Genomic DNA, 27,845 nt, shown 5'->3' with positions numbered 1-27,845 from the left:
AAATCTGTCCTCTGGTTTTTAAGGCTAACACAATCAGTTCCCTCTTGTGTGCCAGTATCTTTTGGTACCTTGCTACATCATGAATTACTTCCTTTGGAAACTTCAATATTGTTCCTTCCAATGGATCCTTCATTTCAATCTGTAACCATGCTCAGGTCTCACTCTCATGTTGCCCATTCATTCACCCAGTTGTTCAAGCTCCAAATCCAGAAGTTACTGTGATTCCACTCTTTGACTTAAACCATCAGCAGATCCTGTTAAATCCTCCCCTGACACACACCCCAAACCTAATCGGTCCTCCCCACTCTATGACTACCAGATCTGCAGTCCAGACCACCATTATCTCTTGAGTGAAGAAGAGCAAAAACCTATTAACTGGTCTGCTTTTACCCGTGTCCACCTCCCGTTAATGGATTGTCTACACAACAACCAAGGTGCTCCTTTTAAGATGTAAATTAGATAACACATAATTCTCTGCTTAAAGCTCTTCTAATGTCAACTTCCTGATTTCATTTAAAATAAACAACCATACTCTTTACTCCAATTTACAAAGCCCCACAAGATCTGAATACTGCCTACCTCTCTGATCTCATAGCACTTTCCCTTTGCTCACTAGCCTCCAACCAATGTCAAGGTTATTTCTACCTTAAGGCCTTGGAACTATCTATTCTCACTCCCTGGAATTCTCTTCTTGCTTATTGTCTGTCTTCTTACCTTTCAGATTCTCAGAGAACATCTCTAAAACAGGACTTTTCCAACATACAATCTAGAACTTCCATGCAGGCACACTCTTACATGTTATACTTCACTTTTAATTCTTTGTATAGCATTTATCCATGTTGATGTTTTTCTGATTGACTGATTGATGTGTTTCTTGATACCCACCCCCATCTCCATTAAAATTAAGCTCCGGGCTTCCCTGGTGGCGCAGTGGTTGAGAATCTGCCTGCTGGTGCAGGAGACACGGGTTCGAGCCCTGGTCTGGGAGGATCCCACATGCCGCGGAGCAACTAGGCCCGTGAGCCACAACTGCTGAGCCTGCGCGTCTGGAGCCTGTGCTCCGCAACAAGAGAGGCCGCCAGTGAGAGGCCCGCACACCGCGATGAGGAGTGGCCCCCGCTTGCCACAGCTAGAGAAAGCCCTTGCACAGAAATGAAGACCCAACACAGCCAAAAATAAATTAATAAACTCCTACCCCCAACATCTTCTTTAAAAACAAACAAAAAAAAATTAAGCTCCATAACAGCAAGAGCCTTGTGTTGTTCCCCAAGAGATCTCCCCACTCTCTCTGGCACAGAATAGGCACTCAATAAATATTTGTTGAAATAAATGAATACATGCATGCACGTATGAAATCTTAAAGCAAGATAAAAACCATAACAAAACTCCCAAATTCTCTTGGTCCTACAAAGTGACCTTACTGTCTTATCTCTTGTTTTCCTCCAAACTTCTTGAAAACTATTGTCTTAATTTACCACTTCCATTTTTATAAAATTCTCCATTTATTCCTTAACTCCTCCCAATCTACACTGTCCCTACATCAGAACTCAAATAAGAGTTTATTTGAAGGTTGTCAATGATTCCTAGAAAATATGTTAATAGTCTTTGTTCAGTCTTCATTTGCCTGTACATCTCCCTATGACTTGGCACCAGCTAATAACTTAGGAGTAAGACGAATCTAGATTCAAAACCTAGTTCTACCACTTACCAGCTATGTGACCCTGGAAAGACATCTTACATTGCTAAACCTCAGTGTTCTCAACTATGAAATTGGAAACAGAAGTATCCATTTAATAAGGTTGATATCAGGATGAAATGAAATTAATATATAAAGTGCAGTGGCTGGCATATAGTAAGAGTTCAACAAATGGTGGCCATCATTATTACCGTCAGTCTGACCTAAAGTGTGGCTTCAACTGTCATCTCTATGTAAAGGATTCCCTGAGCCTAACCACTCACCCACATGGCCAGTTAGCTAGACCAAGTTTGGCACCTCGCTCAGTATTTCTAAAACCTAATTTATCATACTCCCTTTTAAATCTGTTACTTTCCCTATAGTTCCTATTTCTGTTAAAGCCCTAGCCTCTTCCCAGACCTCCAGGCTCAAAATCTAAGAATCATTTTTAATGTTTTCTCTACCTGATCTCTTTATAATGTAACAAGGGCCTAAGCATCAGAGTTGACAGGTGACTACTAGACTTAAGACTTCCATTTACGGAAGCCCACATATTTCTAAAACTTAAGTTCAAAGAGGCTACAACACGTCAGGCACTGCTCTAGGAACTTGGAATACCATAGTAAACAAGAGAGACAAACATCCCTGCCCTTGTGGACTTAATAGTCTAGTTTGGAGAAATATGCTCTCTCCCCACCAACTCAAGAAGAATAACCAGAAATCAATCAATGTATCTAGATTAAGTCATGATTTATATATATCCTATATGGAACAAGTACTTAGAAATGCATTTGTGCCTACAGCTGAAAATATAAAACTGCCTTCATCATCTTTAGAGGCAATCCAATGGGAGGAATACTCCTATGTCTAAGTCGCCCTCTCTGCTTCTGTGGCACCTGCTTCCTCCTTTCTGTCATTCTATTGATCTCCGTGGCTCTGTGTCAATTTTTTCTCTTAAAATTCTCCCTCTTTCTGAACACATTAAAAAATACTTATCTGTTGTAATTACTAAGTATAATTGGGTTCTTAATTTTTAAAATGTCAGAGCCTCTGCAATGAACTGGAAAGGAATTAGAAAGCAGAATTCTTATCCTATACTTTTGTATTCTCCACCACCTTTAACTAGCAGAGTGCCTTGAATGTAGTGGATAATCGAAACAGTTCACTGAACAATTTCCATTGTTCTTTCCTTAACAATAATTATTCAATGGGTTTCTTTTCCCACTTTTGTTCAATGGCCCTAAATAGGTGGAGGGAGGCCCCCTCAACTTATAGGCAGCTCCCCAAAAGTATCTCCCCCTACTTAAGCAGCACAAATGAAAATTTGAAACTCAAGTACTCTACATTTCCAGCAACAATAACTATATATGCATTATAATTATAAAATCTGATTTATGTCACTTCACACACAGGCATAAGTGACTTTAACAGTCTTTATTTTAGTGAAATGTTTCAAGCTTCATTCTTCACTGATCAGAACCAGATCAAAAGGAAATAACATCTGACTTTATGAATTTTTTTAATGTAATTTTCCCTGGGCTTCCCAGATTCCCTAACCCTCTGAGTAAAGGCCAATATCCCAGGGTCAGAAGAGAATCAATGTGGTGACAGAGTTCTGTGAAGCTGACCCACTTAAAAGTAGTGATGTGAGAATGTATCACAGCATTAAAATTGTTTCCACTTAAGAAAACTAGTGGTCTTTTTGCAAACAGATTTTAGAGGAAGAACCAAAGACATAATATTATAAATAATATGTCAATATCTTCCTGGAAACCAAAATTTGGCTTATTTTTGTAAGCCAAATTTTGAAGAATGATTCCATTTAGGTGACATTTCTAGAATTATAACTCACACTAGAACATAAGAATCTCTGAAATATTAGTGTTTATCAGGCTCCTTAACAAAAGTATATCTAAAAATCACAGATGCCTTGAGGTTTGACATTTCAAAAGAAAATTCAGGGTTTTTGTTGCTGCTGTTCTTGTTCTTAAAGAAAATTTCTGTTATTCCCACTTGATAAGAAACAGTGCAATTCTCGTTTTAAGAGGTTTATAAAAAAAAGGCAACTAGGCCAAGTTTTACCATCACTGTATCAGAATTGAAGGGGAGGCGGTGGGGAAACAGCGTGCAGCTAAGCGTGGGAGAAAAACAATGGTCCATTTAATGGCTGCCTGCCCAATCTAATTCCAAAAGAAGTCATTCTCACGGACTTGAGTACAAAGATAACACATGGTATCTTTGTGATCAACCATGTCAAAAGGCCAATTAATACAGTTTCCAAATATAATTAATTCAATTTAGTTACACTACTATCTTCCTAATTTGGAGTCTTGAAGAATGTTACCAAGCGCTCAGTAGAGGCACAATATATTAAATTAACCAGATCTTCATCTATCCAATAAATATATTAGAAAGATTAAAAGATTACCTATTTTACTTACCCACTCAGCTTTTTCTAAAAGTCATCTATAAGAAAGCACACTAGTAAATAAGATATAGTTAAAAGAGTAACTTCCAAAGAGTTTACTGGACCTGTGCTAGGGTTCACATAACTATATGAAACCAACTTTCTAACATATTCTAAAAGCTATAGAGTTACAATTAATATTCTTGATATTCCAATTGATAATCCAAAGGCCCAGTGACATTCTCAGTGACTTTCAACAAAAGAGAAACCAAAACGGATTCTCAATCTAATGTTCACTTACACAAGTATTAAGCAGAGCACTCTATTTGAGTATTTCAGTCTTTCGAGATGTTACTGGCAAAGTGCTAAATTCCTGAACTTGAGATATCTGGTTTTCTTTAATTAACAATAATCTTTTGATGTTCACACTACCTGCCCTTTGCTGCAAAACTCCTATTTATCCTAGCTCCCCCCATCACCTCCTTGGAGCAGTTCTCTAAGGGTCACTTGACATGCTGCTTTCTGGGCTTGACGTCCTAAAACTTCCTGCCGAATTAAACATAACTCTAAACTTTTAGGTTGTGAATATATATTTTTAGTCGAGAAAACCACAGCATTTAAAAAGTCTCCTGCCTTTTGTTTTGGGAAAAGCAAGCTCAGTTTACACTATATTCTCTTCCCTACTACAGTAGTTATTAAAATCTTTCTTTACTGCCAGGAAAAAAAAAAAAAAAGAATATCGAAACAAATGCGTAATGCTGATTTACCCCAATTATAACTAAACAAGGAATTCCCTAAACTAAATAAAAAAGGTGAACTGGAAATTATTTATGTAATAAAGGCAGCAACTACTCCCCTTCCACAACTACCTCTCTTATTCAGACTTCAGTACCCCAGAAAACAATGAATAGAAAGATATGACTGTTCTAGTTACTCAATTCTTTTCCTTGTTAGTACCTCAGTATTTTCAAAGACTTGATAAAGAAAACTGAAACTGGTTATCTCAAACATTTTAGAAAGTCTGCATTAACAATTAGCATGATGGAGAACTGACTCAGATATGACATCTATTACTCCTCTGACTTTTAATCACATGTTTCCTTACCGTTTCAGGATACATGTGTCTAATTCTTTTTCTGTTATCATCACCTGTATCTGTATTTCTGAAGTGACACCGACTAAAATATCAGACTGCTTATTACAACAATTAATGTTATTCTTACATTTCATAATGTTATTCTGGCTGCATAACACATCTGCACCACTTGTGATTCTGTCCTTTTTTCCCCAGTGTCACATTGTTCCTTAAATGCAAAGCAGAGGAGCTTTCCAAACAATCAGAAGGTATCCCATACCATGTAAAATAGTAGTGCCCTTAACAGCTGTCTTCCTCCCTCTGCTTGCCATGACCTCTCAGCCTTTTTTGGATCAGATTTTTAGTCAGCATCGAGCTCCATGGACTGTGTTACAGTGAAAGGCTCAACACAGTGGAATTAGAGACTAGTACTATCTGCTGCGAGTGGTACATTTTAAAACCTAATTTTGGAAATCCTGATTTGCCAGGTAGAAAATATCAGAGAGGGATAACTGACCCATCCCTTTCCCTCAACCCCCATACCCAACTAAATTCTATCTTCTAACTATCTTTCAAGTCCTTTTATTTCTCTTCATCTCCACTACCCATCATCTCTCCTCAGCTGTGGACTTTTGAGAGTTGTGTCCTTGCCTTAGACTTGTCTCCCTTCAATCTAGTCTCCAGCAAAAGTAAGCTTTGTAAATACTAACCTAATCAAATTAGTTCTCTATCTAATTCTCTTTATGGCTACCCAATACCCTCAGACCAAAGTCCAAATTTAATAACAAGACCTTTTAGGTCCTTCACGACTTGCCTCCTGCCTACCTGTCAGTCTCATTTCTCAATACGTACCAGCTTGACCAAACTGCATTTAATTCCTCAATCTGTCAATCTCTCCTCCACAGTCTTAGGTATGTTGTTTTCTCTGCCTGGTACACTCCCTTTCTTAACCCCTTCTACCTTCTTCGACTGCTAAGCCGTACTGATTCTTCACTGAAAATGTGTAAAAAAATATAAGTAATACCATTTTTTTCCAGGAAAACTTAACCCGCTAAACCCAAGTTAGGTGCTTCTACTATATATTCTCATAGCACCTTGTACTTTCTCCACTTATCACACTGCCTGTTTATTAGCCTTTCCCATTAACTGAAAGCTCCACGGGGACAGGCACCATATTTGTTATTCTCCCTTTTATTCAAAGAACCTAGCACAGTGCCGAGCACCCAGTAGACATTTATATATATTTGCTGAATAATGAATAGCCAAGAAACTGAAAGTGGTAGGTCTAGGCTTCTCAGCCATATTTATTACCAGTGATTCTAAGGGGAGCAGGAGGGGGCATACTTGTTCCCCTAAGAGCTTTTCCAAAACACATAAAAGCCAAGAACAGATTCAAAATAAACTCTTTAAGGTATCTGAATATTATTCTTAGTCTCTTAAGTGGGAAAAGTTTATCAAATGTATAGCATTATCCTTCTGGTTAGTAAATTAACATGATTTCACTAAAGAGAAAGAATAAAATTAGATAAATCCCATTTCACAATGCATTCGTTTGGCTGTATCTCTATACTTCACTTCTCAGAGATGGATAAAAATACTAGTCAAGGGCTTCCCTGGTGGCGCAGTGGTTGAGAGTCCACCTGCCGATGCAGGGGACACGGGTTCGTGCCCCGGTCCGGGAAGATCCCACATACCACACAGCGGCTGGGCCCATGAGCCATGGCCGCTGAGCCTGCGCGTCCGGAGCCTGTGCTCCACAATGGGAGAAGCCACAACGGTGAGAGGCCCGCGTACCGCAAAAAACAAACAAACAAACAAAAAACACTAGTCAAGTTTCCTAATTTGCAAAAGCAATAGATTATTCTACTATTTAGTACTTCCTAAGCCCCAGCCTCTGTGCTAAATACTTTTTAAAAAAATTCTCACAACAAAACCATAAGGTAGAGCTATTATTATCTCCATGTCACTGATGAATAATCTAAGGTACAGAATTTGAACTTATGCTTATGCTGCTCACCACAATTAAATCAACTTGGTAACCTATATGTCTGATCTGCAATAATATACATAATAATTGTGAAAAGATAAGGAGTTCAAATGTAGACTCCAACGTGCAGTTCCTATTAAAAGAACATGTGAAATAATGAGTATCTGAGGATTTTTCTGTAGGTCCAGTCAAAAAGGCAAGAGGTGCTGGCGTACATTTTATTAACAGATACCAACCTACTTATTTTGGAAATGTCTTTCCTGAGAAACTATTTGATGATATGCCCTTAGTATTTGTTGAGGATAATTTTTTCAATTGCCGTTTAAAGTCTTTATATTTCTTGCAAAGCTAATACTTGAACATTGTCCAACAGGTGGTTTAAGAACCATAGAACAAAGAACCTCAAGGCAAATTCTACTCATACTTTTGTATTAGTAAAAAGATTTTTCTCTTTATCAGATAATGAGAATGAAAGAACACATTGTTTTCCTTTCTTCCTTCATTCAAAGTCAAATATAGTATTCAATTATCATAATAATCATATAAGCTCAGATTTAAGGTATTTTTATTTCCTCTATTATTAATTTTTAAATTACAATTTCATTAGTCCAATTATACCAGTGTCATATTATAACTTTTCAAATTTTGAAAGTGGGTAGGATAAAAATTATAAATAAATTCAACATTTTGGAGTGGGGCAAGATTCAGGCATGATCTTACCTAGGCTGCTAGCAAATTCTTCATGACAGTAAAACTACCTTAATGTTCATCACATCAAGTTAGTTAATTCAGGAAGTAAATGAAAAATAGTGTAAAATTTTTTGTCTTACTTATGTATTACCAGAATTCTAGTAAGTAAACTGATCACTTACGGAATATTAGAATGAAGCCAGATGTAATCTCTACAAGGCAGTAAAGTTTTAAAGAGATGATGAGACATGAGCAGAGTTGAAATATATCTTTGAGAACATGTGAAAAAATAGAACAAAGTTTTTGAGTGATGAGCCAATAATCAAACTCATTCACCCTTTGACAGTCCAAAGAGATCCCATGAGCCATCTCTGGGAATTCCACAAAGTAAGAAAAAACTAAAGATAAATTTGTGGTAATGGTACAGAAGTGGTAGGAAAGCTTTCTAATAATGTCTTGTTACAGATTTCCCTGAACACTGAGCAAGACACCTGCTATAAAAACATACAACACTTAGAAACACATAAACGTACACAGATACATACACAATCCAGTTTGTGTTTATGGGAATTAAACGTAATTTTCTCACTTAACTTTCCAGTGATATGAATTTGGGTCACAAAAAATTTTACAATTCAGGCACCCTTGCCTCTGAATCCCTCACTCTAGACTTTGACAGCGCTATTCAAATACTTGTGTTACACACATGACTGAAAGTTCCATAGACTACGAAGTTCTTTAAAAAATACTTGGTTTCACAATTTAAGTTACCTCTAAAAGTTAAAGATGGGAAAAACATGATAACTAGTAAGAACTGATCTTTTAGAATTCTAATCAATAAAGAATAAAACCCAAGCATAGATTCAGATTACATATATGTATGTGTGTGTGCATATATGTATATATATGTATATATACATACTAAGAAAAATGCAGATTTGGTAAAACATAATAGAAAATTGTTCCAGTGGAAATATGTGGAGGAAAAAAAATCAGATCTAGGTTCTAGATTGAAATGGATTAAGATAACATTTATCATCTCAATTTCTTTCAACCAGCATTCAGATTACCTTAAACTGACATTTTTAAAAGAAACAAGAGACTCAGTAATCTTTTTCTATTTTTATAATACATACAAAAGGTTAAAATTTAGGGGGGCATGTGAGGGCAGAATATAGTAGCTATCTCTAAATATATAGAAAAGGGGGGAAAAAGGAACACATCAAAAAGAATAAGGGACAGCTTTAAATTTTTGTAAATATCCAGAAAGTTGAGGGAAATATTTAATAAATACTTGTCCTTGAAATTATTTTCTCCATGTGCTATTTTCTCCAAGTACAAACAAAATATGTAATGATAAAAGTAGGGTCATGGGGCTTCCCTGGTGGTGCAGTGGTTGAGAGTCCTCCCGCTGATGCAGGGGACACGGGTTCGTGCCCCGGTCCGGGAGGATCCCACATGCCGTGGAGCGGCTGGGCCCGTGAGCCATGGCCGCTGAGCCTGCGCTCCGCAATAGGAGAGGCCACAACAGTGAGAGGCCCGCATAACGCAAAAAAAAAAAAAAATTAGGGTCATGTTTATTTGACCAATTAATCAGAAAGTACATTCTAAGGACTGAGGATGAAAAAGTTAGATATCTACTTAACTAAGTTTGAAGGAGGCAAAATCAATGAAAGGGAAAAGATATAAAAAATGTTCTATTACTTAAAGCATGAAAAAAGACTGAGCTTATTATTGGAAAATCAAGTTTAACACATATTTCAAGTAATACATTTTGTTTTTCTAACCTATTGTGAGTACAACTTACTTAAATACTGTTGCATATGCTTGCAAAAATGAACAAAGGCAAAATCTTAGTATCCCTGTTGGTCTTGCTAGACCATGTTAATTCTGCTTTTTGGTTAAATACAAAGGAATAGAAGTATGGAGGTTCAGCAACAAGATTTTCATTAGGATATGAAATCATGCCATGAGTTCCAAAAAGGGTTAGTTGTATAGATTTGGGAAATAATCACTCATGCAAAAATCAGAAAATACCTGTACCGAGCCACCATGTCTGTCTGCTGCAAGGTGAGCTCTCAAATGATGGGGATTTGCCTGCTGGGAGTCCCAAGCTGCCCTGTGGTCTGCCGACTGCCATTTATTTAATGCATGTGGCATGCATGGAAGAAGAGAAACCCAAAATGTTAAACATCTCATCCTTATAATATAGAAAACAATCGTATAAAAGGAAATTTAAAATACCCTTACTATTCTGAGTCACAGATGCAGTTATATTTGCATATTGAACATGGAGAGATTTCAGTTAAAATGCTACAATAATGTAATGATCAACCACAAAAATAAAATAGAATCACAGAATTTTAGAAGTGAAAGGACTTTAGATATCATAGACTCCACTCGTTAACTTTATAAAGTTAACAAAAACTAGAGAGGTAAAAATGACGTGGTCAAGAAAGTACTCCAAATAAACCATGAGATGTTTTAAAAAGCCATCCACTATATTTTCTTACAGTAGAGGTCCCCATTAGTTTTCTGATGAGGAACTACTTCTAGCAAGGTGAATAAAAAGATAGTACTCAAACAGCCATACTTAAGGTCCCAGAAAACTTTTCTCTTCTTGCTTAGTACCCTGTTTCTGATTATGAGGATAAATCAAGAAAACAGAAAAATTCTTCGAAAAGCGAGAAGTGCTATATAGAATACCAAGAGGATATGGTAAACAATTTTTTTAAGTGACAATCTTACATATATGAATCTCTTTGCCTCTTTGATCTTTTTATCTGGTTCAGATTAAGAAACCCATTTCCATGAAATAGGCTGATAATTCTTGAAGCTTTTAGATGATCTGGCGAACTTGTATGGCAATAACCACAAACTAATAATAATCTAGTAACAGAATTAGGAGTAACTGCTTAATAGGGGTCAATTTCTATGTTTCAGGAAAATGTGGACAGCACTAATAAGAAGAGGGGGAAGGTATACAATATTTAAGTTTCCATTACATGTTTGGTTCTGCATTAGCTGCTTTATATGTGTTATCTCATTTTTAAGATAGACAGTATCACCCTCATTTTACCGATGAAGACACTGAAACAGTAAATACTTCTCTAAGGTCATAGAGGTACCAAAGAGTACACAAAGGATTTAAACTGAGAGCCTACTGCTCTTCCAATATTACTACCTAGCTCCTTATCACAATTACATTATGTTCTAAAGACTTCAGGGCTCTTTTCTTTCTTTTTCAACCAAAGTAAGGAAAATCTTGCCACAAAGTGCCAAGTACACTGGGCTATACGGAGCCTAAGCATATCAGGAGCCAGAGTAACCCTTTAGGGGAAGAGATGTTGAAATCAAGTGGACACAAAGAATAAACGTTCCGGCACTAAACTTCCTAAATTAAACTGTACAACGAAAAACTGCATTCTTTGGCATGAAATATGTCATCAAAGCAATTATGACAGTTCTATAATATCTTTTCATTAAATCCTCCAAATTTATCACCAGAATTTAGCAGATTTGTAGGGTTAAAGTGAAATAAATTAGACAAGACCAAATCTTAACAAGATGAAAGAATGAAAATCATACTAAAAGAGAGACAAAGATCGAAATGTTGCATCGGACAGCAGGCAACATTTGGGAACCATGGACCTTTTAAGAAGACAGTAAGAGCTATGCAACCTCGCCTCAGGACAAACATTTGCATGCACCCAACATTTTCTGTAAAATTTCCAGATTCCCTGAACTTCAACCATTGACTCTAAGTTACAATTGTTTATCTGGGGACATTACAAAGGTTTCAGACATTTAAAGAATTAACCTTTCTTCTTTTGGGATTGTGAACTATGGGTTTATCACACAACTTAAGCTGCTTACTGCATCACAGATAGTTAAGAAATTTTTTCTAGATATACAATGTTTCTATCATGGTAAGAATCTGCATGTCCTGGTTTCAAATTCAATATATAAGCTATCCTAAAGGATTTCCTGAGAAAAAAACTGACTCCTTACATTTAGTGCAACAAGTACTACATCAACAAAATATGGTTCCCACCCTCAGTGAGCTGGCAATTGAGCTAGCAAGACGTATCTGAAACATGTAGAAAGTTAACCTTTAAAACATTTAAATTTATTTCAACAAAAATTTAACTCAACAATAAAAGAAGAGTTTCACTTATTACAATACCTAACAGCTCAAGTGGAGATCTTCACAGAACATGAATTACTGATCTTCTTCCACGTACATTTGAGAAATTAACTGATTTATAAAACACAAACTCCAAGTTTCGATTTCTCCCATTTCTTTCTATATACAGCATCTTACCAGAGTACTCAAGCTATCAACAAGTTGTAATTTATATTGGAAGTAATTTATATATAATACCCTTTACTGTCCCAATTTTTCTAAGGTGAAATTATAAAACTAATCTTTTAAAATTCTCTATACTTTAAAGCATAATGTTGTTAAATATTTCTTAAATGCAGCATTTTATTTGGCTATTATTTTTAATAAGTTGTGTTTTTTCTTTGATTTCATTTATTTAACCCTCACCTGAACCCTGATGGGATACAAAAAGGATAACACACTATCCTCCTCCAAAAAGGGTTATAACCCAAAATTCTAAAGTCTGTTTAACTCAGGGTGACAGCAAAAATTTTTACGTCAAAAGGATTCAATAAAGCTTCCTTATACAAAAATAAGAAGAGTGAAAATGTTGTTCAAAAATTTCAACAGCTTCCAATATACCTTACCCAGGAAATACAAATTCTTCAATGAATCTTCTATGCCTTGTCTTGAACCTACTCTCTGCTCCAAGCCAGCTGCTATTTCTCCTCAAACATATTCTACATTTTTAAACTTCTGCTTTATATTTTTTACTGTTCACTCTCCCCAAAATGCTCTTATTCCTTCACCTGCCTTTAAAAATTCCATTCATTCTTCAGGCTCATCTCAAAAGCTATCTTTGCCATAAAATCTTTATAGATCCTACATATTCCAATGATCCTCCTTGGCACTTTATTAATGTATTTCCTAGGGTAGAGTTTATTCTGCATTGTAATGTAGTTATTTGTGAATTTATTGTAATAATGATAACAGTAATACCAGCCACGAGAGTTGAGACTTAATGAAAGCTTACTATATGCTAGGAATTAAATGAATTATTTTTATTTTATAGATGAGAACTGAGGCTTTGAGTGAATGAGTAATCTGCCCAGGGTCGAGCCATATCCAGTTATGGCTGATTCCAGAGGCTGAGAGAGGTCTTAGCCACTGATTACAAAATCATTTCTTACAGGTTATATGTTTTCCTTACTTCTGAATTTCTGCATTGTGGAGAATAGTAGTTTTCAAATAACAGGAACTCAGTAGATAATTTAGTTAGACTATAGTTAGAAAGACCAACTGCTATTACAATTCATTCCAACAGGGTATCCAGATACTTCCATTCTAACAGAATATCAAACATTGCTCAAAGTTTATTATACTAACTTATACCACTAATTAGGATTTATGATTAAACATTTTTAATGTGAACATTAGGGGAAGGAGTCTAGCTATTGAAAATATATGCATTTTCTATCCTTAATATGTGTGTATATAGCCTGCTTTATAAAAGAAAAAAACATGTATTTCAATCCTTCAATACGTATATACAAGTATGTATTCACTCAAATGCATACACATATAAAGCTGTCATCTGCACATGATAAAACACCAAATATATTTATAAACTGTGAGAAGGTAATACAGAAGCAAATTAAGACATTTCATATCTAAAAGGGCAGCAAACCTGATTTTTGGATTGTTGTATCTTATCTCTGTGTTGATGTGCTTCTCTGTTTGATGACAGAGCAGGATCTTGCTGAACTGCACCCACTGGAGTAGGCTACAATACAATAACAATTAGAATCAATGCATTCAATTTCAGAACTCTTATTTAAAATTATATAGCTACTTAACATAATCAGGGAAAAAAAAAGACACTGTTAAATAAAGTAAGGCCTTAAGAAAAGATATCTTTCCTAAAATATGTTGTTAAATACAACAAAGAGATTATAGCTACTTTTTAAAGTATTTTCAAAATATTTAAATACTTTATCAACTATTTATTTTTGTATCAACAAAAGACCTTCTAATACTGTCATTACTTTTAGGTTACTTTTTCATATCAAAAAATGAAAGTGTATTTGTTTATGTTTCTCATTTCCAAAGCCAATATATAAACGGAAAAAATTATTTTAAGAAAATTAAGGGAATAGTTTTTTAAATAAGCTAATAAAATTGCTTACTGTCAATATTTTAGCTCAGAAGAGGCTTATATAAAATTTAAATTTTCAAATATAATTCAAAACTTCATATAAATACTTTAATCAAAGTATATTCAGATTTGCATTTTAGATACTATATGTATTTAAATCACTTTGGAGTTAAGAAAAATACAGATTAAACGCTTAAGTAAGTCAGTTGTTCAAAAATACTTGAATCTGAGAGTTCAGCAGTTCCAAATCTGGAAAAAAATTTGCTAACAGTGAGCCATAATTATAGAAAATTTTGTAAGGCATTCTTACTTATTTAAAAATAAAAGACTAGTGAGAATACATATTTGATTTTCTGGAAGTCACCACTTCAAAGAAAGAATTTAACGATAACTTCATTTAAGTAATGACACCCATCCCACAGTTATGATCAAGACAATTTTTTTTTAACTATGAAAACTTGGTACAGTTTTAAAAACCTAAACATGCTCCAATATATAAGTATCAGTCTATTCCAAGATAACCTAAAACTGCTAGAATAATTAACACATATTTTAAAATTACAAATGCTTTGAAAGATGACTAAAGGAAAAAAACTAGCTCATCTTTTAAAAGTTATCACTAGAATATTATATTTTTAAAAAGTATATTTGACATTAAGAACTAAATCAGAAGTAAAACATTCAAAATAACTCATCACTCTAAAAAGTAGACTCCAAATGTACGGTTTTTACAAAATTCAAAGAATAATTTTTATATTATGCTACCTGAAACATCCATAAAAAAGAAATAAAATGAACCCTTTAAAAAACTATTTATTCTCAATCCTAAAATGTATATGGAACCACAAAAGACCCTGAAATGCCAAGGCAATCTTGAGAAAAAAAGAACAAAGCTGGACATATCACACTCCCTGATTCCAGACTATACTACAAAGCTACAGTAATCAAATCGGCATGGTACTGGCACAACAGACACATACGTCAATGGAGTAGAACAGACAGCCCAGAAATAAACCCACACACTTGTAGTCAATTAATCTATGAAAGAGGAGGCAAGAATATACAATGAAGAAAAGACAGTCTCTTCAATAAGTGGTGATGGGAAAACTGGACAGCTACATGTAAATGAATGAGATTAGAACATTTCCTAACACCATATACAAAAATAAACTCAAAATGGATTAAAGACCTTTATCTATGAAACCATAAAATTCCTAGAAGAGAACATAAGCAGAACACTCTTTGACATAAATTGTAGCAATATTTTTTAGATCTATCTCTTAAGGCAGAGAAACAAAAGCAAAAATAAACAAATGGGACCTAATTAAACTTAAAAGCTTTTGCACAGCAAAGAAAACCATCAACAAAATGAAAAGACAACCTACTGAATGGGAAAAAATATTTGCAAATGATATAACCTACAAGAGGTTAATATCCAAAATTTATAAACAGCTCATACAATACCAAAAAAAACAAAGGACCCTTTAAAAAATGGGCAGACAACCTGGATTAATATTTTTCCAAAGAAAACATACAGATGGCTAACAGGTACATTAAAAAATGCTCAACACTGCGAATCATCAGAGAAATGCAGATCAAAACCATAATGAGATATCACCTCACACTTGTCAGAATGGCCATTATAAAAAAGACAAGACATAGTAAGTGTTGGTGAGGATATGGAAAAAATGGAACCCTTGTGCATTACTGGTGGGAATTTAAATTGGTGCAGCCACTATGGTAAACAGTATGGAGATTCCTCAAAAAACTAAAAGCAGAACTACCATATGATCCAGCAATTCCACTGCTGGGTATACATCCAAAGAAAACGAAAACACTAATGCACCCCAATGTTCATAACAGCATTATTCACAATAGCCAAAATATTGAAGATATGGAAGCAAACTAAGTGCCCAACGGACGAATGGATAAAGAAGATATGGAGATGATACAGATATAGATATGGATATACACACACCCACACACACACACATATATATGAATATTACTCAGCCATAAAAAAAAAGAATGAAATTCTGCTATCTGCAACAATGTGGATGGACCTAGAGTACTATGCTTAGTGAAATAACTCAGACAGAGAAAGACAAATACTCTGTTATCACTGATATGTAGAATCTAAAAAATAAAACAACCAAATGTATATAACAAAATAGGAACAGACTTACACATATAGAGAACAAACTAGTGGTTACCGGTGAGGAGAAAGAAGGGGGGGAGGGGCAAGACAGGAGTATGGGATTAAGAGACAAACTACTATGTATGAAATAAATCAACAATAAGGATATACTGTACAGTGCAGAAAAATATAGCTACTATTTTGTAATAACTTTAAATGGAGTATAATCTATAAAAATACTGAATCACTGTTGTACACCTAAAACTAATATAATATTGTAAATCAATTATACTTCAAAATAAAAAATTATTTGTTCTCAACTCTTTTTAAATAAAGGATCTGTACTATGAAAAAGAAGGTTAAGTACTACAAATAATCTTTTATTTTTATTATATAGCCTAGAGTACTCACCAACTGCTTACCAATCCAGTCATATTCATAATCAAACATATACCCTTTTCGATCAAACAAGTCAGTAAAAAGTTTTCTTAGGTAGTCATAGTCTGGTTTTTCAAAAAAATCTAGCCTTCTTACATAACGAAGATATGTTGCCATTTCTTCTAGAACGGAAATAAAAATTTTCTCTCATTAAACTTTTCTAATACTCATTAATAATAAAATTATAAATATCTAAAAGCACAGGGTATTATAAAAACATGAAAAAGTAACAAAATTCTACTAAAATTTAAAATATTATGAACTTAATAACAATGAAATTAAAAGGGGGAAAGAAGGGAAGAAAGGAAATAGGGACAAAAGATAAATCAGAGATTTAACAAACATTATTTTTGTTTCAATTCATTAGGAAAGGCTAAAATTTTTATTTTACATTATTTTTAATAGAAACCTTGGACAGTATCCAAGGTTGAAATAGAAACTTAATAATGCATAATTATTTAATCACAAAACACCATACTAAGCTCATATTTTTAAAAATTATTTTAAATACTGATAGGAACTGATTTATACATGAAAGCATTTGCACTACCTTGCTGGATTTCCTTTAGAATCAGTGATGCTAAATGACCAATAGAAGATTCAAATTCTTAACCTTGGTTAAATGGTATTCTAATCAACTGACCTAGCAACATAAAGCTAAAACAGATTCAGGAGGACAGTTTAATTCTTCTCTTAATTTCTGGTCATAAATGTAACAATTATTTAATAATATATAAACCTTTGCATGCTATTATAATTCCCAAATATATTAGAGATATGTATTTTTTTAAAGGTCGTATTTTCCAGAAGTAAAAGAAAGAAAAAGCCATAAAAATCAATAAGCAAAATGGTCAGCAATTAGTAAAACAGTGTTTAACCATCAGAGCACATAAAAGCACTATTATAAGAGATGGTAGGTTACACCTAGCTCCTTTTTTGATCCAATTTGTTCATGGCAGCTAATAAGAAAAGGATCACCCATAGCCTAACAGGCATGAAAGTAGCATCCAGTGACCCAGTCACATGGTGACTCTCCCACTATTCCACTTTCTAGCTAATCACCTGGCTAATTTACTTTGACACCCCCATTTTTCCTGCAGAAATTTGTATAAGCTTCTTAATAAGGTATAGCCAATCTGCCTACACCTAAACTGTTAGTACTATCAATCTATTTTTTCTTTTAATCTTCCAGTTCTATATGTTATATAGCAAGAAAGCAAAATACATAATTAAAGTTTACTGTCAATGAATAATAAAAGCAAACTTGAAAAAGGGCTACCTGAGATTATGCTGCTGATACTATTACAATAATAATGCCAGCACTGTACAGGAGAACCTGTAAATACTGAAGTGAGATATAAGTTCCATCTTCTATCTTCAAGTTTGGTTCTCATTTAATGTTATTGCATAAATCACAACAGGTATTTTAACACATTAGGGACACATTATTCTTATCCCTTAATTGACTTAGGAATCTTAAGTAAATTTTTGTTGATTTCACGTGAGTTGCCAAAAATCTACATGAGAGCAAATCTATCTTCATAAAGCTCCCCAATACAAAATTAGCCTAAAAGTAGTAAGGTTAGTAAGATTTTACTGTACTTGGAAAACTAGACTAAATCATACATCATACACCTCCTTTGAGCTTGACACTGAGACTCAAATGACTAATATTGGATACCAAAACTTTAGTTAGTATTTCTAAGCAAATATTTCAACTTATTAAAAGTATGCTACTGAAGAAAATATTACTTTAGCTGGTACTGGTCAACAGTATTAAAAGATGAATTTTCTTCCATTAATACTGTTTTACAAAAGTGAATATACACATTGCCCTGTGGTCTGTGTATCAAATGCTGACATCTTTTTTTTCCTTTTTTTAATTAATTAATTAATTTATTTATTTTTGGCTGCGTTGGGTCTTTGTTGCTTCATGCAGGCCCTCTCTAGCTGTGGCGAGCAGGGGCCACTCGTGGTGCACGGGCTTCTCATTGCAGCGGCCTCTCTCGCTGTGGAGCATGGGCTCTAGGCGCATGGGCTTCAGCAGTTGTGGCACATAGGCTCAGCAGTTGTGGCTTGCAGGCTCCAGAGCTCAGGCTCAGTAGTTGTGGTGCATGGGCCTAGCTGCTCCACGGCATGTGGGATCTTCCTGGACCAGGGATCAAACCCATGTCCCCTGCATTGGCAGGCGGACTCCCAACCACTGTGCCACCAGGGAAGTCCTGCTGACATCTTTTGAATCATATTTTTTAAGCATGAAAAAAGTACTTATCAACTTAAGCAATGAAAATGAACAGTTCTAGTTTTCTGTGTATAATAAGCACATGCAGCATTATTCATTACCTGGAAAATTTTCACATAACACTTCTATTGGTGTGGCTCGTTTTGTATCTCCAATTTTCTGATACCTCTCTTTTAATGTGTCAGCCTAAAACAGAAAGAAAAAGAATCTTGAGACATAATTTTAAAATTAAATACGTGGAAGACAGTATCTTAATATATTAACAATTTATGAAATTCAATAAGGAAACACAAAAACAATTACCTTTAAACCTTGCCAAGGAAGACTGCCTCTCAGAAAATACATGAACATATGACCTAAAGCTTCTAAGTCATCTCTTCTACTTTGTTCTGAAATATAAGAGAAACATAAATTTCATTTTCCTTTCCCAGTTTAGGATGCAAGAATGGAGAAATGATTCTTTCCTTATATGTAAATTAATTCCCCAAAGCTCAGCATATAAATATAAAATACAGATCTGGTGCTTACGAGAGAGAAAAATCATGTTTAAACAATAATGTTTTACATTAAAATTATCATGCATCTTTAAAACATGCCACTATGATTTTTTTAGATATTACTGGAGATTTCTTTCTTTCCTTAAATATCTATTCATAGAACTATAAGGCAAGGAGGAAAGGGTTCCATGATCAGAAAGAGAGTCACTGTGTACTACAGCTCCATCTTAAAAGATTCAGAATGTAACGTATTAAAAGTTTTGAAAATACCTAGAGCTAAAAATGTTTAACTTTAGCTCTCCATTTCCTAAACTTGTATGAGCACAAAAATTCCACCCCACATACTCTCTATTAATATCAAATACAATTAGTATATTGTGTAACATATTTTTAAAAGCACTGTGTTTGACACACTCCAACAGTAATAACTCCTCTGACAGCACCAAAAATATGCTGCCAGAACAAATTGCCACTTTCAAGTTGCTATTGTTGTTCTAGTAACAGAATGTTGTATAGCATATAACTGAATGATGATCACAGACCAAGACTCAGGGAGGTACTTACAAATATTTGCTGAGTGAATCTTTTTTCAATTTTTTGTCACTTAAGTTAAATATTTAAGTCTTCTTTGTATTTTAAAATAATACAAGAATGCTGACTAACACTGAGAGGAGAAAATAATATTTTAATATGGGGATGTTCATGTGCAAGTTGTTTCATGCAAATGAATACTCATACTACCCAAGCAGTACTAAATACTTTAGAAAAAGCACACTTTTCAAAGGATGGAACCAAACTAGGGTAAAAGGGTCAAAAAAGGTTTTAATTTTTACTATGTAATCTTACAATATTCTATAATTGTCTTCTGTAACACCTGCTACAGTTTTAATATATATGTTTGTGTTTTTATTTAATCAACATCTATCCTCCCATCTGACAACATCACAGGAGAGCAGATATCTCTTTGGCTCAATAGCCTCAGGGCCTAGTGTAACGCTGCCACAGAGCAGGCACTCAACGCATACTACTTAAATATATAAATGACTACTTAAAAACATATAAAACTAGAATATATCTCTTTTCTATAAGCATAGGGAAATATCTAGAAAATATGCATCAAATCATTAGTAATTAGGGGTATGAGACTGGAGGACTAAATAGGACATTTCAATAGCTCATTTCATATACTCAAAAATGTGATATAATGGGAATTTTTCTTATTTTTCATATTTTAACAATGTAAGCATATGCTATTAAAAATAGCAAACTTCCAAAATAAGTAATATAAAGTTCTTCTAAAAGCCATTAATGAAAGCAGGATGTGAATTCATGAAAAAAATCAGTAATGCCTTTTATAGCTAAAATTTCACTTTATTAGATCCTAGGAGTCTTAAGAATGAAAAGTCATGGAAGAAAAAAAATTATTTTTGAAGTCCCACTGAGAATCAGAATCACCTCTGAAACTCTTAAGAACCTCAAATGAGCAGGCCTAATGCTAAACATTGATTCTTTGGGTATGACATAAGGTAGAAGAATGTACACTTTAAAAAGCTTAGCAGATGACTCTGAAGTACAACCAGATTTGATAATCACTAAACAAGAAACTTCTTTTACTTTAGTATAATTTTACATATAATAAAATACACTTATTAAAGGGTACAGTTTGATAAATTTTGACAATACACAGAACTAAGTACTGCCACAATCAAGAATTATTTCCAACACTCCAAAAGATTCCCTTTTACCCCTTGCCTGTTATTCTCCCCCTCCCCTGGTCTCAACCACTCACCCCTCTATAGTAAACTTGATTTTTTACAGAGTTTCACATAAGCAGGATCGTACAGTATGGACCCTAGTGTCTGGATTCTTTTGCTTCATTCCTGTTGTTGTATGCATTAGTACCTCATTACTTCTAACTGCCACAATTATTTATCCGTTCGCTTATTGATGGACCTTTGAGTAACTTCCAGTTTTGAGTTAATGTGAATAAGGCTGTTAGGAACGTTCTTGTACAAGTCTTTGTGTGGACATATGTTTTCATTTCTCTGGGTAAATATCCAGGAGTGGGATTACTGCGTCATATGGAAAGTGTAGGTTTAACTTTATAAGAAACTTCTAGGGACTTCCCTGGTGGGACAGTGGCTAGGAATCTGCCTGCCAATGCAGGGGACACGGGTTTGAGCCCTGGTCCGGAAAGATCCCACATGCTGCGGAGCAGCAGCTAAGCCCCTGCACCACAACTACTGAGCCTGCACTCTAGAGCCCACGAGCCACAACTACTGAGCCCACATGCCACAACTACTGAAGCCCATGCACCTAGAGCCCGTGCTCCACGACAAGAGAAGCCAAACAATAAGAAGCCCACGCACCAAAATGAAGAGGAGCCCCCGCTCACCACAACTAGAGAAAACCCATGCACAGCAACAAAGACCCAATGCAGCCAAAAATAAATAAATAAATTTATTTTTTTAAAAAAAGAAAGAAAAGAAACTTCTATATTGTTTTCCAAAGGGGTTGTGCCATTTTGTATTTCCACCAGCAATACATGAGACTTCCAGTTGCTCTAGAGCCTGTCAAACACTTAGTATGGTCACTCTTTCAAATTTAGCCATGCTAATGGCCATAAAGTGTTGGCTCACTGTCATTTAATTTGAATTTCACTGGTGACCTTTTTTGAATGTTGTTTCACGTGTGTTACTGGTCATTCATATATCTTTTTGTCACATTTCTAAACATTTTACCCATTTTTAAAAAATTGTACTATTTGTCTTATAATAAATCTGTAAGAGCTGTTTGTATATTTTGGATATAAGTCATTTTCAGATATAAGTTTTGCAAATACTTTCTCTCACACTGTAGCTTGCTTTTTTCATTTTCTTAACAGTATCTTTCAAAGAACAGAAGGTCACAAACATTTTCTCCTATTTTTCCTTCAAGAAATCCTATAGTTTTGGTTCTAACACTTACATCTATGAATCATTTGAAGTATTTTTTGTTTGTTTGCTTTTGTTGTGGGGTAAGGGTTTAGATTCCTTTTTTTCCATATTGATGCCTAGTTTTCTCACACAGTTTCTTGACAAGGCTATCTTTTCCCCTTGAATAACTTCTGCACCATCCTCAAAAATCAATTGAGCTACTATGTATGGGTCTATTTCAAGACTGTATTATGATTCACTTATCTATGTTGATGCTAAGACCATCCAAAATAAGTAGAAGGAGAAAATAATGACAAATCAGAAAACCAACAATGAGAAAATGGATAACCAGTAGAAAAAAATTTTAAATCAAATGCTGGTCATTTGAAAAGTTCAATAAAATTAATCCCCTCATTAGGATACAGGAAAGAAAACACAAATTACTAATATCAGGGCAACAAGGGGACATCAGGACAGAGCCTACAGACATTAAAAGGATGATAAAGGAATATTACAAACTAACATTATGCCAATACATTCAACAACTTAGATGAAATGGACAAATATCTTGAAAGCTACAAATTACCAAAACTGCCTCAAGAAGAAAATGTGAATAGCTCTATACCAATTAAACAAAATTTAATTTCTAATTTCTGATCTTCCCAAAATATAACCCTAAGCCCAGATGCCATCACTGGTGAATTCTATTAAACATTTAAGGAACAATACTATTTCTATACAAACTCTTTCAGGAAATAGAAGAGAAGGAAACCCTTCCCAAGTTAATTCATTACACCGTTACCAAAGCCAGACAAAGGCATTATAAGCAAAGAAAACTACAGGAAATATCTCTCATCAACACAGATGCAAAATCCTTAAAAAAGATAGTACACCAGACTAAGTGGGGTTCACCCTATGACTTTAAGGTTGGTTTAACTTTCAAAAAGCAATCGATGTAATTCTCCATAATTAAAGAAGAAAAGATATAAATCATAAGATCATCTCAAAAAATATAGAAGTACTTGAGAAAATCTAACATGCATTTATGATAAAAACTCTCATCAAATGAGGAAAAGAAGGAAACTTCTTCATTCTGACAAAGGCCTTCTATGAAAAACCTACAACCGATATAATTCTTACATGAGGAAAGGCACCCCTAAGATCAGGAACAAAGCAAGGGTGTTCACTCTCACATTTTCTATTCAATGTTGTACTGGAAGTTCTTGTCAGTACAAAAAAAGCAAGAAAAAAAAATTAAAAGATATTCAGATTGTAAATGAAGAAATGAACCTATCCTTCTTTGCAGACAACATGATTTTTTATGTAAAAAAATCCTAAAAAAAAAAATCTATTAGAACTGGTAAATGAGTTTTAGCAAGAATATAGGATACAAGGTCAACATATAAAAATTAATTGTAGGGGCTTCCCTGGTGGCGCAGTGGTTAAGAATCTGCCTCCCAATGCAGGGGACGCGGGTTCGTGCCCCAGTCCGGGAAGATCCCACATGCCACGGGAGTGTCTGGGCCCGTGAGCCATGGCCACTGGGCCTGTGCGTCCGGAGGCTGTGCTTCACAACGGGAGAGGCCACAACAGTGAGAGGCCCGCGTACCGCAAAAAAAAAAAAATTTAATTGTATTTCTATACTAGCAATGAACAATTGGAAAATGAATTTGAACAGCAATAAAATTTACAACAGCATCAAAAAACATGAAACATGTGGGGACAGATTAATCAATACACAAGCAAGACCTGTATATTATAGCATATGGTTTTAAAGCTAAATGCTAAGTGATATATAAATATATAAACCCATATCTATGGGTTCTGCATCTGTGGATTCAGCCAACCACAGACTGAAAATATCCATGAAAAAATAATTCCAGAAAGTTCCAAAAAGCAAAACTTGAACTTGCCATGGGCTGGCAGCTATTTACAAAGCGTTTACATTGTATTAGTTATTATAAATAAGCGAGAGAAGATTTAAAGTATATGGGAGAATGTGTGCAGGTTATATGCAAATACTATGTGATTTTATATTAAGGGTTCCAGCACCCCCGGATTTTGGTATCCTCAGGGGGTCCTGGAACCAATTCATGGATACCAAGGGACAAGTGTACTGAGCCCTACAGTAGGATTCTTTATTAAGGAAAAGAATTCGCCATAAAGGCAATTCTTTGAATTCAATCCAAGGGGGGACTTTAGTTACCACAGTGACAATAAGCCATGATCGTAAGGTGATCTTGCCTACATGCTTGTCTCAGAGAACAGTAGTAGTCTCATAACCTACACAGTATGTAAAAATTTAAGCCACAACTATGAGCTAGTAAAATAAGTGTACTATTGAAACTCGGTCTGCTAATGCTCCTTACCCTCATAATTCCTTTCTTTGCATTCTATCATCAACTGACAAATTTGGAAGTAAAATTTGCCAAGAAATAGAAGTCATGAGGAAGGCTTTCTCTTTGAAACACTGTAACTAAAGAATACGTCCTTCTGGTTTTTAACAATTGTGTTAGATGAAAACCATTCCCCCAAAGGTAATATGGCCCTTATTAAACCCTGTTCACATTTTTAAAGCACTTAACTACAAAGGCCGGTTTGAAAATGTATGTTTTTCTCAAAGGCAAAAATCCTTACTATAGGAACCCTTGCTTTAAGCAACTGAAACATTAAAAAGTGACAATTTTCTTTACAACAGGTACCATTAAAGATTATTTTAAATAGGTTCTCCAATAAATTTTAAAGTTATGTAAAGAGTCAATTAAAATTTTGCTCCTCAGGAATATATGTATCACATAAAATATACAACCAACATATTAATATCCTAGTATGTGTCAGTGCTTCATACAGATGATCTTTTAAAACTGTATCTATTCCCTGACTTCAGACTATACTACAAAGCTACAGTAATCAAGACAGTATGGTACTGGCACAAAAACAGAAATATAGATCAATGGAACAGGATAGAAAGCCCAGAGATAAACCCACCCACATATGGTCACCTTATTTTTGATAAAGGAGGCAAGAATATACAATGGAGAAAACACAGCCTCTTCAATAAGTGGTGCTGGGAAAACTGGACAGCTACATGTAAAAGAATGAAATTAGAACACTCCCTAACACCATACACAAAAATAAACTCAGAATGGATTAAAGACCTAAATATAAGGCCAGACACTATCAAACTCTTAGAGGAAAATATAGGCAGAACACTCTATGACATAAATCACAGCAAGATCCTTTTTGACCCACCTCCTAGAGAAATGGAAATAAAAACAAAAATAAACAAATGGGACCTAATGAAACTTAAAAGCTTTTCACAGCAAAGGAAACCATAAAGAAGATGAAAAGACAACCCTCAGAACGGGAGAAAATATTTGCAAATGAAGCAACTGACAAAGGATTAATCTCCAAAATTTACAAGCAGCTCATGCAGCTCAATATCAAAAAAACAAACAACCCAATCCAAAAATGGGCAGAAGACATAAATAGACATTTCTCCAAAGAAGATATACCAATTGCCAACAAACACATGAAAGGATGCTCAACATCATTAATCATTAGAGAAATGCAAATCAAAACTACAATGAGATATCACCTCACACCAGTCAGAATGGCCATCATCAAAAAATCTACAAACAATAAATGCTGGAGAGGGTGTGGAGAAAAGGGAACCCTCTTGCACTGCTGGTGGGAATGTAAATTGATACAGCCACTATGGAGAACAGTATGGAGGTTCCTTAAAAAACTAAAAATAGAACTACCATATGACCCAGCAATCCCACTACTGGGCATACACCCTGAGAAAACCATAATTCAAAAAGAGTCATGTACCACAATGTTCATTGCAGCTCTATTTACAATAGCCAGGACATGGAAGCAACCTAAGTGTCCATCAACAGATGAATGGATAAAGAAGATGTGGCACATATATACAATGGAATATTACTCAGCCATAAAAGGAAACGAAATTGAGTTATTTGTAGTGAGGTGGATGGACCTAGAGTCTGTCATACAGAGTGAAGTAAGTTGAAAGAGAAAAACAAATTCCATATGCTTACACATATATATGGAATCTAAAAAAAAAAGAAAAAAAATGGTCATGAAGAACCCAGGGGCAGGACGGGAATAAAGACATAGACCTACTAGAAAATGGACTTGAGGACACAGGGAGGGGGAAGGGCAAGCTGGGACAAAGTGAGAGAGTGGCATGGACATGTGTACACTATCAAATGTAAAACTGATAGCTAGTGGGAAGCAGCTGCATAGCACAGGGAGATCAGCTCGGTGCTCTGTGACCACCTTGAGGGGTGGGATAGGGACGGTGGGAGTGAGATGCAAGAGGGAGGGCATATGAGGATATATGTATATGTATAGCTGATTCATTTTGTTATAAAGCAGAAACTAACACACCATTGTAAAAATAATAATAATAATAACAACATTTTTTAAAAAAAGATGGAGCTCCAGTCATCTGAAGGCTTGACTGGGGCTGAGGATCAAAAAAAAAAACAAAACCACCACTGTAGCTATACTCAAAGTGTCAGTAATAAACCAATAAAGAAACTAAGGCTCAGAATGGTTGTGACTAGCTCGAAATTATGCAGGATTTCAGACCACATATCTGGACTTCTTTTCATTTCATAAAACAAGGTAGAACCAATCAATTAATCAAATGTTTATTACAAACCTCTGCAATCCTTTTCTATTTAAAAATTCTACTCTTGCATCTCAACATTATTTTTCTCTTTTTAAAACTGATTTTATTCCTCATTTACCTAGCACTGTTCCCATTTCAACTGAATTTCTAATCAATTTTCAACAACAGAAAAATTTTCTGTTTTAAACGAGCTGAAATTTACCTCTCTGCCCCCCAAAAAATCAAAAGCCTCACTTAAAAGTAGGAAACTTTCTAATATACATGTGCATACCAGCAAAAATAAATTTACTACTGCATTTCCCTGCAAAAAAAAAAATGAGGCCAAAAGGCATGTCAGTTAACTAAATAAAAACAGGCATGACAAGAGAGTTGAACAACAAAAACTCTCACTGAAGAAGGTTTAAATCATTATTTATATGTAACCAAAACAATAAAAACAAAAATTACTATAAGCAAATAGAAGTTTCACTTTATATTTCCTTCTAAAACGTTAAAAGGTACATTTCCTTGGCACCTCACAAAAGAAAAAAAAAACTTTTCCACAAGATTCACTGAGCTCATTTACATTTTTCATAATGACATAATTTGAGTTTTTTAGAAGTGAGAACACAAACCCAAAAGAAAAAAAGCACTATCATGCAAGACAATTCGCAGCAACAACCCAATAATCCAGATACCTAATCTAGCAGTATCAAGAATTCAGAAAGAAAAAATACATTTCTGAGCAATGGAACTCAGAACATGCATTCATCTGATTCCTCAAGAAGTCCTCTTGAAATCTAGTTCTCTTAATTTAGATATAATTCCGGTAAGTTTGGCTATCAGGTCAGAAGAAGCAAATCAAAAGATGAGAAAGTGCTGC

The 27,845-nt window shown here is 34.7% G+C and overlaps 1 protein-coding gene across 10 annotated transcripts in view; it reads right to left on the bottom strand.

Annotated features, from left to right (window-relative positions):
• Positions 1 to 27,845, bottom strand: part of CSNK1G3 (casein kinase 1 gamma 3) — a 308,727-nt gene that overhangs the window by 193,667 nt on the left and 87,215 nt on the right. For 6 of the 10 annotated variants that reach the window (XM_089909241.1, XM_089909242.1, XM_089909234.1 and 3 more), the window contains 5 exons: positions 19,215 to 19,300; positions 19,013 to 19,097; positions 16,643 to 16,791; positions 13,627 to 13,722; positions 9,872 to 9,967 (listed from right to left, as the gene is read on the bottom strand). In XM_089909241.1, coding sequence (XP_089765367.1) covers positions 9,872 to 9,967; positions 13,627 to 13,722; positions 16,643 to 16,791; positions 19,013 to 19,097; positions 19,215 to 19,300 — 512 coding nt within the window. The remainder of the gene's footprint in view (positions 1 to 9,871; positions 9,968 to 13,626; positions 13,723 to 16,642; positions 16,792 to 19,012; positions 19,098 to 19,214; positions 19,301 to 27,845) is intronic. The other 4 variants (XM_089909233.1, XM_089909235.1, XM_089909236.1 and 1 more) reach the window with 2 other exon arrangements.

Source organism: Delphinapterus leucas, chromosome 3 (assembly GCF_059928025.1).
Source record: "Delphinapterus leucas isolate spDelLeu-1000000601 "Yukka" chromosome 3, BTC_Dleu_Yukka2, whole genome shotgun sequence".
Lineage (NCBI taxonomy): Eukaryota > Metazoa > Chordata > Mammalia > Artiodactyla > Monodontidae > Delphinapterus > Delphinapterus leucas.
This window is presented reverse-complemented; position numbering and strand designations above follow the sequence as displayed.